Here is a 12,825-nt window from a genome sequence, read left to right as displayed (position 1 = left end):
AGGGGGAGTGGAAGAGGCAATATAAGGATAGTCAGTTTCGAGAGGTAAAGGCTTCGTATAGGATCTCAAATAATGCCATTTGAATCAGTAAAGCTAGTCAAATATCACATCTCACGAATGAAAACTGCTTTATTCATCTTCAAGAATCGAATTCTTTCGTCGCATCATCAAGTGCGCTCCATTTTCCAAGGGGTGGGTTGATTTCTTCTTGATTTTTTCCAAGCTTTCATCAAATCGTTTCCAGACACCCAGGACCACCTCGATATGCTCAATATCAACCGGTTTCTTCTGGAAGCGTGCAATTGTTCGGGCGGTATGGACTGCATTTGCAATCTCTCTACCATTCATCTTGACCATCACGAAAGCCTTCATGGCCTCATCAAGATCCACAGAATTCTCTTCGCTTGGTATAGAGTTCAAAGTTTGCAGCCAGAGTTTTTCCCTGGTCTCGAGACCTGGTGGAGTATATTCGAGTGCAAGATGAATGCGAGACTTCATGGCTTTGTCAAAGGATTTGATACGATTAGTGGTGAGGAAAACGATGCCGCTAAAGTACTCGAGTTCCTTTAAAAAAACTAAATAGTTGGAGATTAGCTTTGCTTTTAGCAATTTGGATGGGTTTCTTACCAGCCACGAGAGCGTTTCGATATGAAGTGTCGCCATCGTCCTCTCGAGCCTCAAGGAAAACATCCGCTTCATCCATTAAGACAACCGCCTTCCAGGTTGTTGCATATTGCAAAAGAAGTTTGAGGCGGAATTCAAAAGCCGCGGGGCTTTTTCACGTCAGCTCTTTCTGATTTCACATGGCTGGGGAAACCGTACCTTTCCGATTTATTAAGCTCTCCTAGAGAGGTCATCATAATCGCCCTTTTTGATCCCTCGGCGGCGGTCTCAGCTGTCAATGTTTTACCAGACCCAGGTGATCCATGCAATAAAACAACCAGACCCTTTCCTTTCTGGAGGCTTTGGTCGCGTGCGTCTTCTGGGTATGAGTGAGATGTGACTAAAGACTGAAGCACGAGCTTTTCGTGATCACCAATAATCAGCGAATCCCAGGCATTCTCTTTCCATTTGACATCCTGAATGGAGTCGATAAAAAACCGGCACCATTCTTTGCGACTCAGAGAAAATCCATACTCATATGGCGGACAGCACAGCGGATCCGGGGCCTTGGCCTGAACTCTGCCTGCATTTGAATACTGGTCCTCCTGGAAGGTCTTACGGTCCAATATAACCCTTCCAAGCTCAGTATAAGGAATCCAAACAGCCTCAAATTCGGCCATCCTAGGGTGATAGTATCCGTAATCAGGTTCCTTAAGGAACTGGGCATGTCCGTCGTATGACATAGTAGCTACGCCCTGTAGTGCGAGGAACCTTTGACCGCGAGCTATGAGTCGATTTTCCAGATCCCCCTGTTCCTCGACGAATTTACGAGGAAAGCACGGGAGCTCGGTAATGATGGCCGGATTTTCGGCGGCAAAGCTTCGTTTCTGATATAACCGAAAAATATGGGAACCTTCGCCAGTGATAGTCCCATCGTGGTCTGTGTAGAGACAGTGGATTTCCATGTAAGGACCTTCCGAGGTACTTTCTTCATAGGCAGTCTTTTGACACTGCAACAACCAAGGATGGCCCATGAAATTGGTGTAAACCAGGTCTCCCGGCCGGAAAATACACCAGGCGTTGTAGAATGTAATTTGATTGTTCCGTACCATACCCAGAAGGCGCTCTCGCTCGGGTCCAATTTCATGATTCATGAAGTCGAACAACAGATTGAGATGCATGCGCTCGTCGGCATCCTTCGTCGTTTGTCGGCGTTCGTCCAATTCTTCCCAATAGTGCAGAAGGATCTGGAATGGTCCCTTGAGCTCAAAGGGAGAGGCGAAGTCTGCCGGAACAGTGGGGTAAAAGCCGATCACTTCTCGGAAGACATTCATGAGACGCCTGGAATTTATCTGTAGAGTGGTTTCTTTAAGTTGGTTCTTTTCCCCTAGGAAGCGATTGACGATCAACGCATAAGGACTGTCCTTGTCTCCAAGAGCAAGCCCGGAAAAAGGATTCGAAATGGTCTCAATAGATATAGTTCCATCTTTCTTCGGGGTATGGCGATAGACTTTGAACTCGCACTTTTCTCCACTCAGGTCTTCGGCGGCATCCATGTTACTGGACTGCATCGGTTGTGTTTGTTTTCCTGCGAGATACGCGCGGGAGATATGCGTGGTTTATGTGCCGCTCATGTCAGGGTAGTTCGCGTTATCAGGAAAGCTTATCCAAGCGAACTAAGTTATACGTAAGCTGTTTACACTGGGCAACCTGAGGCTCAAGACAGACTAAACCGCAGCCCATTGGGGATGCCAGCGAACCTAGACGGCACGGGGCTGCAGTGTGATTGCGGTCACATGCAGTACTGCCGTATCACACCTGTCATGATGCACGATTTATCCCACTATGGGCCTCTAGCGCGCGCTAGTGCTGACGGTGTGTACGAGCAGGCCAATCGAGAATAGCCATTTGTCCCGGCTTCCCCCTCAGTTTGGTTCTAACTACATTCGGGGGACGCCTCGAAGCTAGATGTGTGATAATAAATTTCCAGCCATGAATCACCCGGGTGAACTCTTTCTCCACGCGTAGAAACAAAAGCGTATGGGGCCTTGATTGGAACAAGTGATTTTGGGGTGAAATGACATACTTCTCTCAAGTTTGAGAGCCGACAGCCGCATAAGAAAGCTATCGATCTCAATTCTACTCGAGCATCGTGACGATTCAGGCCACAGCTAAATCCTGATGGCCGCTGTTACGGCGCCGAGCCCTTTGGCCCAGGCTATCGATGAGTTCCTCGATGATATGAAGGCTCGCGACCGTAAAAGTCCATTTTACAAAGAAGTATTGACATCACGGTCGGTTTTGGCGCTCAATGCAAATCCACGGGGCGTTGAATTATGTACAGAAGAACTCAGGGGCTTCGTTAAAGAGCTCGAAGAGCAGAAGAGCACATCGAAATCATTGAGAGGACTTGGAGCCCTTGGACCTTTCATCAATGGTATTGTTACTTTGATGGACGCTTGCTCCGCACTGGCACAGGCAAGTCCTTTTGCCGTTGGTGTGGCTTTATCGGGCGCTCGTTTCGTGCTCAAGGTGAGTGCCGCAAGATTGGAATTGGACAGAGTACATCGATTCTGATCCTAATTCAGCTCGCACACAACACCAATTCGATGTTTGAGCTCGTCTCCGAGACGATGGGCAAAATCGGAATGTATCTTCAGTGTTACGGCAAATTTGCCGTTGCCTATAAATCCTCTGATGAGGTACGCGAGTGTCTTGTTGCCTCATACAAGAACATCGTCAACTTCTGGGCAACGGCTTCAAAACTCCTGTCCGAGCACGGTACGCCACTGCCATAGTAATTATTTATACAAACCACTGACTGGGTGTAGTTCTCATGAGCGCGATCAAGAACATTGTGAATTCTATGACCGATGAGATAAATGTGACTGTCGAGCGTCTCAGCAAAGATTGTGCTCGAGTCCTGGCAATAACAGCGGCCGAAGAAGCAATTCTTGTCCATGATGATAGGAGGCGTAACGTTATCGAACAAGAAAGTAGGTATCAAATGCGATTACTTCAAAGCACATTACCAAGTCATTTGCTCACAAATCCATTACAGAGAAAATGAAGGATGGAATTCTCGACTGGATCAGAGCCGATGATGACCTCGACCTCCGCGGTCACTTGCAAATGTATTCTGAACGAAGGCATGCAGAGACATGCGAGTGGCTGTTTGATGAACCCGAATTCCAACGCTGGCGTGATGATCTGACCACTAATGTGTTCTGGTACAATGCGCCGCTAGGCTCTGGGAAGACGGTTCTTTCATCAGCCGTCATCGACCATTTAACGAAGAAGAGTCTTCCGACAGCATACTACTTCTACTCTTTCAGCGACTTCACTCTAAGAAAGGCCATAACAGGTCCTCGGGCCCTTGCTCTCCAGCTCCTTCACATTATGAAGACCGGAATTCCAGATTCAGTGGTGGAACTCTACCAGAGTGAAATGACACAGCATGCAAGATACATTCATATTCCGTCTGTCGCAGTGGACACAGTAAATTGCATGTTAAAGGGCTGCAGCCTTGTCTACGTGATTGTTGATGGCCTAGATGAATGCGTCGATGACCAAAGAATGCGAGATATGTTCACAAAAATTGTATCTGCTCCAGCTTACGGCACAACCAAATGGTTCTTTACCAGCCGGAATGACGAGAATATTCGAAACATGATGAAGAAACTGAATGCTGTGACATTTACTCCTAATTTATCCACCCTGTCTGCGGATATCAAACTATTCTTGTCAGACGGGCTACAGTCAATTGAGGGTGCCGCAAACCACATCGAATACTTCACTGAGAAACATATCGAAGGGAGCTTCCTTTATTCGAAATTCTTGGTTGATACCCTACAAGGGGAAGGTATCACCTGTGACGATGATATCAGTAAGGCCTTGCAAGAGTTTCCTAAAAGTCTGACTGGATACTATATTCGTACACTACTCAAGCTCTGTGAGAGACACGAACGAGAGCAAGAACTCGTGAAGTGAGTTCCACCCAAACGAAGAAATCAATGCTTCTGCAAAATGCTGATGATATTCTAGACGAGTTTTTAGGATACTGATCACTGCAGTCCAGCCTATTACTTGGAACGAGCTCTGCAACGCACTTGCTATCCGGAGCGGAGCGAAAGACCATCTGAAAGGAAATGAACCTCGGGAACAACAAATTTATTCGCTCTGCGGATCCTGGTTGCTCTTAGATTCCTCTCCTAATGACAGCAAAAATAACCAGAAGATCAGACTGGTTCATAAAACCATCCAAGATTTCCTCACCCAAAACTCTCAAGATCTTCTCATCGACCCATCCATTCGGCAGATGGAGCAGGACAATCTGGCTCGAATTCAAAAATTCTTTGTCAACTCAAACGATGCTTTTCGACAAGGTGGACGCGACTGCCTGACATTCTTAAACTACAGGCGCTATGAGTCTTTCGCTACTGCCAAGGCAATCCTGGAGGACGAGAATAACAGAGAGCACTCGTTTTTGAGATACGCGGCGGCCTTCTGGTTCATCCACTTCATGGATGGCAGTAAACACAGCAAGGAAGATTTCGAAGAGGTAAGACGTTTTCTAGAGAGCACAAACCTTTGGACCTGCGTTGCTGTACAAAGTCGAATCGTCCCATATCTTTTCGGTCACTACGCTCGAAGAGAAGCCGGCACTTACCAGATGAGTTTGCGACAAACGGGCTGGGATGAGGAGGATTCTTTCGGTGTTCCGTTACCTACATGGCTGGAACAATATCCACCCCATGGACCCGCGTTGGATCTTGATTTCTGTGCTTTCATAAACGATTGGCATGAAGTTCTCGCGTCTCGGCCGGATGTCCTTGATCAATGTGTTCCGCTGAACACCATGCAATCAAAGCTTGGGGGTGAATTCCCTCAATCGGAAAGAATTAAAGTCTGGAAGTTCAACGAAAAGCTCAATTTGAGTGACGTCTCAGAGCTTCGCCTGAATTCCATATTTCTTTCTAAGGGCAGATTGCTCGCTGACTTGATTTATCATAACCGCAATGACCCTTCAGACCTCCTTCACTGCCATCCGGTCTCAATATTCTCGAAAAGCAAGGCAACCCAAAGCACTTTTCGTCCTGTCTCCCGACTTACAGAGTTGAATTGGGAAGAAACCGCATTTCAAGTCCAAGGGTCGCCGTCAACGGTCAATATTCTGGAATATGATACAGTGTCTAGACAGCTTCGATCTACTCAAAATGGTGTCTCCAAAGCATTCTCAGCACCAAGCTCCTTGGCAGAAGCTCGCCCGAATGAGAACTGGCAAGTGAACAACAAAGACAGCAAAGCTACAGGATGGGGAATAGTGACTATTTTTCAAATTTCAAAAGAATCATTGAGGCAAGGCCCAATATGGCAATGCGATCATTCAAGTTCCGAATCGGACTCTAGCTCATCAGGGTCAGACTCAGACCCAGAATCTAGCTCAGGCACAAGCTCAAACTCCGACTCCGATTCCGACTCTGACTCTGACTCCGACTCTGCCTACCAATCTGGCTACGATGAGGGACAACACAGAGAAACTCAATCATTTGGCAAGCCAGCAGGTAAATGGATGATTATATATCACCAGTCGTATCCACCGCTCTGGATTCCTCTAGCGGACCACACCACTGTTGGAATTTCATTCGCAGTCCATCCATCTCTGCCTCTCGTTGTTATAGCTTCCACCAAGGGCCAGGCCATAATTGGCAGATTTGATACAGAAACATGGAATATTGTGGACTATCCAGATACCTCCACAGATAGAGAACCTCTTTTTCATCAAGGTTGGCTCCATGTCCTTCAGTTACAAATGTTGATATTAAGGCTGGCTAACGCTCGAATTAACAGACCTTCACTTTTCTTCGTGTGGAAAGTTCCTTTACTCCCTGGGCGCCTCATTCACAGATGGTGACGACTACTCAGAATGTCATTTGCGCTTATCTACATATTCGATTGCACCGAGCCATGGAATTTCAAACATTGAAGAAGCCCCGATACCAAAGCCCGAACTCACATATAGATTTGGGGAACGAATTGAGAGTCTCCCGCCTCATTTGCCAATTCTCGTCCACTGGAGCGAGAATGAAGTGGTCATTGCTCTGCCACCATTAACATGCGAGCCGAAACTGGTCAAGTTCGACTTACACGCGCCGAATCAGCAAGCAGTGAAAACACTACGAGATCCAATATATTTCCCCTCCTCAACCCTATCTTCGAATCCGGCTCTGTTGTACCGGCACAGATCTTCAAAAGAGCATGAAATATTTCTCTCCTTGGCACGAAAACCACCGTGTCGGTCGAACCCAAATCCGTCAGAGAGACAAGCTCCTACACCCCCTGCACCTCCTGCTATGCCCGTTGTGATGCGTTGGAAAATCCCGAATGAGAATGGATGGAAGGTGTGGGACCCCGCACGCGATGAAGAATCCACGGATCTCAAGCTAGGGGTTGACTATATTCGAATGCTGCGTGGTGGATTTGTAGACGATGAGAGGAAATTTGATGTTCCGATTAGGAGTGGACTCGACTGGACGCGAAAGGCATTCTTATCTTGTGCTTAGCGACTCCTTTCGATAGATTTAGATTGTCTATCCATCTCTTCTATATACATTGTCCCTGTAGCATGTTGAGATGATTGCTTGTATTTACTTCTCCTTCGTCAGCGAATTTCACACTGAGCCATGAAGACACTCTAGGCGTGCAGGTACAATATCATTCTAGCTCTTTATATAAATACCATTGCTAACGTTCACGGAATGACATTAACAAGGCATTGGTAGGGCCAATGATATTAGTCAGCGATAGGCTGACGACACACCGGATACGAATGGACTCGATTATCTCTACTAAATGCCATTTCGCTTGGAGGAATTATTGGCAGTGCGTGGAAAAGAAAATACGTATAACAGCCATTCATGCACCCCTCCTTTTGATCGACACAGTCGTAGTATCCACTTGAAATGAGTGACCTCCAGAAATCATTTGCCAAGTCAAAACTGGCCAAATTTCCGCCTGAAGCACCAATGCCTGAGTCAATGAGCCATCCAGAGGATGCATGGGAGGATGGCTCTTCAGCTTCCTCGGTGTCATCGACTGGGACGATGGTCCCGTCACCCACGCGACAGCTATTCGCCCGAACGGGCCGACGGTTCGTTTACCTCTCCAATTTCCAGGAGCTGAATTTGGGATCAATTGGCTATTTGAATCAGGATTATACTAACATGCGACTGCAGACAATCATCTCAAACCTCTTTATCATGGACAGACTTCTTTGACCAGGAGCTCTTTCTTTCAGAGGAAGTGGATAATCTCCATATTGTACACCATGCCTATTTAACACCACCGACTGAATCAGGCCCACTGTTTGTCATGCACCATGGGGCCGGTTCGTCTGGACTTTCCTTCGCGACCTGTGCAGAAGAGATCCGGAAGATCCTCCCAAAGGCGGGAATCTTGTCCCTGGACGCTCGAAGCCATGGCCGCACTTTCGTGACCACATTAGACAATAAGACGGACGATGAAACTCCTTCTACAGGAGCGGCAGCCCGGGCTGAATTCTCGGGGCAGGTTGAGCTCGACCTCAAGCTCGAAACTCTGAGCCGGGATCTAGTTCATGTGATTTACCAGACACAAACTAGGATGGGCTGGGAGAAGCTTCCTGATATTATCCTGGTTGGACACAGCCTGGGCGGTGCAGTGATTACAGATGTAGCGAAGAAAGGTGAACTGGGCCAGAAGCTGTTGGCATACGCGGTGTTCGACGTAGTTGAAGGTATGCTCGCTTTTTTGGTTTATGTCTATCAGATACTGATATCACTTTTTGACAGGGTCTGCAATGGATGCTCTGCAGAGCATGGAGAAATATCTCTCGACTCGTCCGACCCGATTCCCTTCCCTATTATCTGGAATCGAATGGCAGTACGTGTCTACCTCGACTGTCCTATCTTTCCCTCATGGCTAACAAATACCACAAGTACTCGCTCCCGCACAATCCGGAACACCACTTCCGCTCGCGCCTCAGTTCCATCACTCTTATATGAGGAAAGCGAGCCTAGCGACCCCGCCCGTCCTTGGGTGTGGCGCACCAACCTCTCCGCAACGAAACCTTTCTGGGAAAATTGGTTTGTTGGCTTGAGTAGAAAGTTCCTCGACGCACGAGGTGGCAAGTTACTACTGCTTGCTGGGACCGACAGACTGGATAAAGAGCTGATGATCGGACAGATGCAAGGTATGTGTTTCAAAATACTCTCTGTCCACCATCTATAATGAGGTCATTCGACATCATGCTTACTTCGGTATCACAGGCAAATATCAACTCCAGGTCTTCCCTGAAGCAGGTCACTTCGTCCATGAGGATCAGCCTGCGAAGACTGCGCAGATTCTGGCGGACTTTTACCGACGAAATGACCGGAGCGCATTGGTGCTTCCGCCCAAAGTGGCGGATATGCAGGCATCGGCGGCGATGAAGAAGGGAACAGGTGCTCCCGGTGGTTCAACGGACCACTTAAGATAGTATCTTATGATTTGTGTCGGGTGTTTGAAATGAGATATGATATCTAATAAATAGCCATCCATAGATATTAACAAACATGTGATTCTCGAGCAAATGTGTGATCTACAAAGATCTTCTTTCTCTAATGTCATTACGCCTACAATTGATGGGGTTTGGGTACTCGTATGTAGGGAAATAGAATATTATGAGAAAACGGTTTCATTTTCGAACGAGATGAGAAGATGCTTTCTCGGGCCCTGGTCAAACCAGCCACAAAGGACAGTCAGAAGTTCAGGCTTCAGCCCGAAGCTCCATATCACCCCGTTGCGACAAACATTAAAGCGAAAAAAACAGGAAAAGCAAAAAGCTGCCAGGCACGGCAAAAGTCCGTGCCTCTCCACCGACAAACACCGAGAATCGGGTTTTCGAGATTCCTAACGCCACCGGAATTCCATCACACGGAATCATCATGCGCGGATCGTGAAAAGGGATGTGATAATACAAGGAGGAGTAAGGGTATTCCGAGAGAGAGAAAAAAAAAAAAAACGCATGACGCGAAGAACAACGGACGTAAATGCCATTTAAGGCAAATAGGCACCACCAGCAACCACCAAATTCATATTGGTAAACTTGACCTTGTAGACAGGAGACTTCTTAGTCGGGAACGCGCTGATTTGGTCGGCTGTGACAACAACGTCCTTTCCCTTCTTTTTCTTGGTCTGACTCGTCGAGGGGTTTGCGCCTGCATCCAGTCTGGTTCCAGTGCCTGTTTCACCGATGACACGGCCACCCTGAGTGGTTTCCTGAGAGCCAGCAACATCCCAAACTCGCACGGTACCATCAGCTCCACCGGAGACCAGCACCGTGGACTCCACGCTCCAGCTGACAGACCAGATGCCACCCTTGCCGTGGCCACGCATGCGCTTCAGCAGTCTGCCAGGAGCCAGATCCCACAAGATGATGCAACCCTGGTCATCAGCGGATGCTAGAAGTTTTCCATCGCGGCTGCACTCCATCGCGGTGATGCTGCCAGTGTGGCCAGTGAACATGCGGACAGCATTACCAGTCGAAACAGCCCACATGCGGACAGTGTGATCAGAGCTGGCGGTGAAAATGTATGCTGAGTTGGGATGGAAGCAGACGACATCGACATCATGGTCATGACCGACGAAGATACGCTGCTGGCGGATTTGGTCGCTCACCCACAAACGAGCGGTCCGGTCAGATCCACCGGAGACAAAGTAATGACTAAAGGGCCCCCAGCTTAGGTCCCAGACAGGGCGGTCGTGACCCTTGTAGACGACCATACATTGCCAGCTATCAAGGGACCAAAGGCGAATTGTCTTGTCCATGGATGATGAAAGCAACCATCGTGCATTGGTGGCAACCTTGTCATCTCCCGAAAGGCCCTCGCGAGCAGATGCGCAGGGCTGGAATGCAACAGCAGTGACAGGACCCGAATGGCCGATAAGGCGGCGCGAGCTGGCAGGTGGCGTGTTATCAAGGTCAGGGTCAGCAGCTTGAATGTTTGTGCCATCAAGGCTCCAAATCCGAATGTATGACTGCTGGAATCCCACAGCCACAAGCTGGCTGTCATCTGAAAAGTCCATGCAAGTAACACTGTGCATTTGTTAGTAAATTTGTGCATCAAAAATACCGTTTACATAAACATACCCGTCATAAGTGTTGTGGAATGTGAACATGCACACACTAAGCCCAGGACCGACACCACCTGTGCGAGCCTTGATCTCGAACCGATCGCGATGTTCCATAACCTTCTTCACCTCAATCTGGACGTCACGGGCAGTGGACTGAGGGAAAGGAAGATCTGCACGAGTGGGTGCTTCGTCATCATCTTCATTTTTAATCATTTGATCGAACTCTTGAATGAGCGTGTTACGGCCAGCGGCAGGAGGTTGCTTCGCATCTTCTTCAGCCAGTTCAGCCCGCACATCCTCCTCTAGGAATTGTTCCATAGGAAGTTTTCCGAGTTTCAGACGGGGAAGTGTGCCGGCCATGGCCGGGTTGTCACCAGTGTAAGCCGAGCCGGGGTGGTGTCCCGGAATGCCTTCATCCTCAGCCGGGAACGTCTGGTCCGCACTCATCTGGTTCAACATGGCAGCGAAACTGAATCGGTCGTCTGCTGCTCGGTCCAAAGTTTTTACCGAGCAAAAGCTGCTGAGAATTGCGTTCATGACAGAGCCTCCCTCTTTATCCTTGCTCTCCAGGAACTGGAGAAGATTGGTGTAAGCGGGGTTGCTTAACACAACGCGATATTTGTTGTTTCGGTAAAGCTTAGCAACGGAGTTATCCTGCAGGTGCTCCGGCAAGCTGATAGGCTCAAAATGGCGGATGTCATCGGTATGCTCAGGAAGGAACATGTTCTTGTTGGTGTCAAAGAATGACTTCGCATCCTGAGGATAAAAGGAAGTGACCATATTGAAAAAAGAATAGACAAACAGCGGCCATAGAACACGCCGAAGTTCAGGCTGTGAGACTATTAGCATGGATTTATCAAGTCACTCCTTGTTTGGCGCACCTTGTACAAATCAAGATTTTCCTCCACCCAATTCTTCAGTAAATCTAGATAATGCATTAGTTGATACGCTGAGTTACATTGATTGAATCCTCAGCTCACCAAAGCCTTGTCGAGTCTTGGGGCGGGAATCCTCCCCCAGCTGGGGAAGCGGACGCCCATCAATCTCCTGGTTGGCAGACTCCATGCGCAACATTGCCTCTGTGCGACTGTAACCTTTCTTAGCCAAATAATCAATAACCTAGAAAATATGAAGAGTTAGCCGGCATTTCAAACTGAACTTATTTGAGCAAGTAAAAAAAAAAAAAAAAAATGGCAAGACAAGCAGAGCGTGGTGCGGAGTCTGAGTGGGTAAACAGACGGCCTGTTCACGTTCGCGTGTCTCCTCAACTGTGAGGGACTGCGAAGGGTTCGTGACTGGAGGCTTTGTGACTGAGGGCTTTGTGACTGAGGGCTTTGTGACTGCAGGCCTCGTGACGGGAAGCTTCGTGATGGGTGGACGGGGCACAGATGGTGCCGGAGTCACATCAGCCGCCACCAGCTTGTGTTTCTTCCGGCTCTTTTGGGTGGGCGAGGTCGGGCGGGGGTACCAGCGAGGCTGCCGGCGGCGAGCAGGCCGCCAATCCTCGTCCCGAGTTGGCATATTCGCGGTGGTTCTGATGATGTCTTGCGACGGCGGTCCGTTTTACCGCAACTGATGCGAGGATGAAAGACAAGTATGGGTTGATAGATTGATAAAGATGAATAAACCGGATGAATGATAATCGTTGGAAGTGTGAAGAATTGTTATTCGGTGAGAGCCGCGTCACATAAATGGTTGATAGTGATGTTTGCTCCGAGTTGTGGTGCCTCAGATACTCAGTTATAGACCTTGATCGACAGTCATGAGTTGCAATGGGTAATGAACAGCTGGCTACCAATGCTCTTCGAGGTCTGTGTGGACCATATTGTCGGCGTTGCATATAAACCCATGCGGTCCTTTGGCATGGACTTCCGTCACCACCCACAAGCTGCAATAACCAATGAACAGGGAACTCCAAGGCTTGTTGCATCAGTCAAATCATCCACAGCGCGGTGCGCTACCCTTGGTTTTTTCTCATGAACATCGACCACCATTAAAAGGCTGCAGCGGCTAATGAACAAGCAGCTCGAAGGCTTGTGCCATTTTCAATATTGTCGGCGTTGAGGCAGA

The 12,825-nt window shown here is 48.3% G+C and overlaps 4 protein-coding genes across 4 annotated transcripts; 2 read left to right on the top strand and 2 right to left on the bottom strand.

Annotated features, from left to right (window-relative positions):
* Nucleotides 1–129: 129 nt before the first annotated feature.
* Nucleotides 130–2,159, bottom strand: N7447_007017 (ATP-binding protein; the record flags this gene model as incomplete). Its single annotated transcript, XM_057231279.1, has 3 exons — nt 130–575; nt 628–773; nt 823–2,159. The coding sequence occupies 3 exons, from the start codon at nt 2,157–2,159 to the stop codon at nt 130–132; spliced, it is 1,929 nt and encodes a 642-aa protein (XP_057086369.1).
* A 625-nt stretch (nt 2,160–2,784) lies between these two features.
* On the top strand, nt 2,785–7,166 carry N7447_007016 (uncharacterized protein; the record flags this gene model as incomplete). The annotated part of the gene is made up of 6 exons (XM_057231278.1): nt 2,785–3,135; nt 3,192–3,384; nt 3,435–3,599; nt 3,665–4,589; nt 4,648–6,167; nt 6,454–7,166. The coding sequence occupies 6 exons, from the start codon at nt 2,785–2,787 to the stop codon at nt 7,164–7,166; spliced, it is 3,867 nt and encodes a 1,288-aa protein (XP_057086368.1).
* A 399-nt stretch (nt 7,167–7,565) lies between these two features.
* On the top strand, nt 7,566–9,118 carry ppe1 (putative ribosomal protein/carboxylic ester hydrolase (Ppe1); the record flags this gene model as incomplete). The annotated part of the gene is made up of 5 exons (XM_057231277.1): nt 7,566–7,753; nt 7,839–8,377; nt 8,433–8,523; nt 8,580–8,833; nt 8,910–9,118. The coding sequence occupies 5 exons, from the start codon at nt 7,566–7,568 to the stop codon at nt 9,116–9,118; spliced, it is 1,281 nt and encodes a 426-aa protein (XP_057086367.1).
* A 560-nt stretch (nt 9,119–9,678) lies between these two features.
* On the bottom strand, nt 9,679–12,276 carry N7447_007014 (putative transcription initiation factor TFIID subunit; the record flags this gene model as incomplete). Its single annotated transcript, XM_057231276.1, has 5 exons — nt 9,679–10,717; nt 10,772–11,586; nt 11,637–11,680; nt 11,736–11,874; nt 11,995–12,276. 5 exons carry the CDS (start codon nt 12,274–12,276, stop codon nt 9,679–9,681), a joined length of 2,319 nt encoding a protein of 772 aa, XP_057086366.1.
* Nucleotides 12,277–12,825: the final 549 nt, after the last annotated feature.

The sequence above is a fragment of the Penicillium robsamsonii genome, assembly GCF_028829455.1.
Source record: "Penicillium robsamsonii strain IBT 29466 chromosome Unknown utg000003l_segment0_segment0, whole genome shotgun sequence".
NCBI classification, from domain to species: domain Eukaryota; kingdom Fungi; phylum Ascomycota; class Eurotiomycetes; order Eurotiales; family Aspergillaceae; genus Penicillium; species Penicillium robsamsonii.
This window is presented reverse-complemented; position numbering and strand designations above follow the sequence as displayed.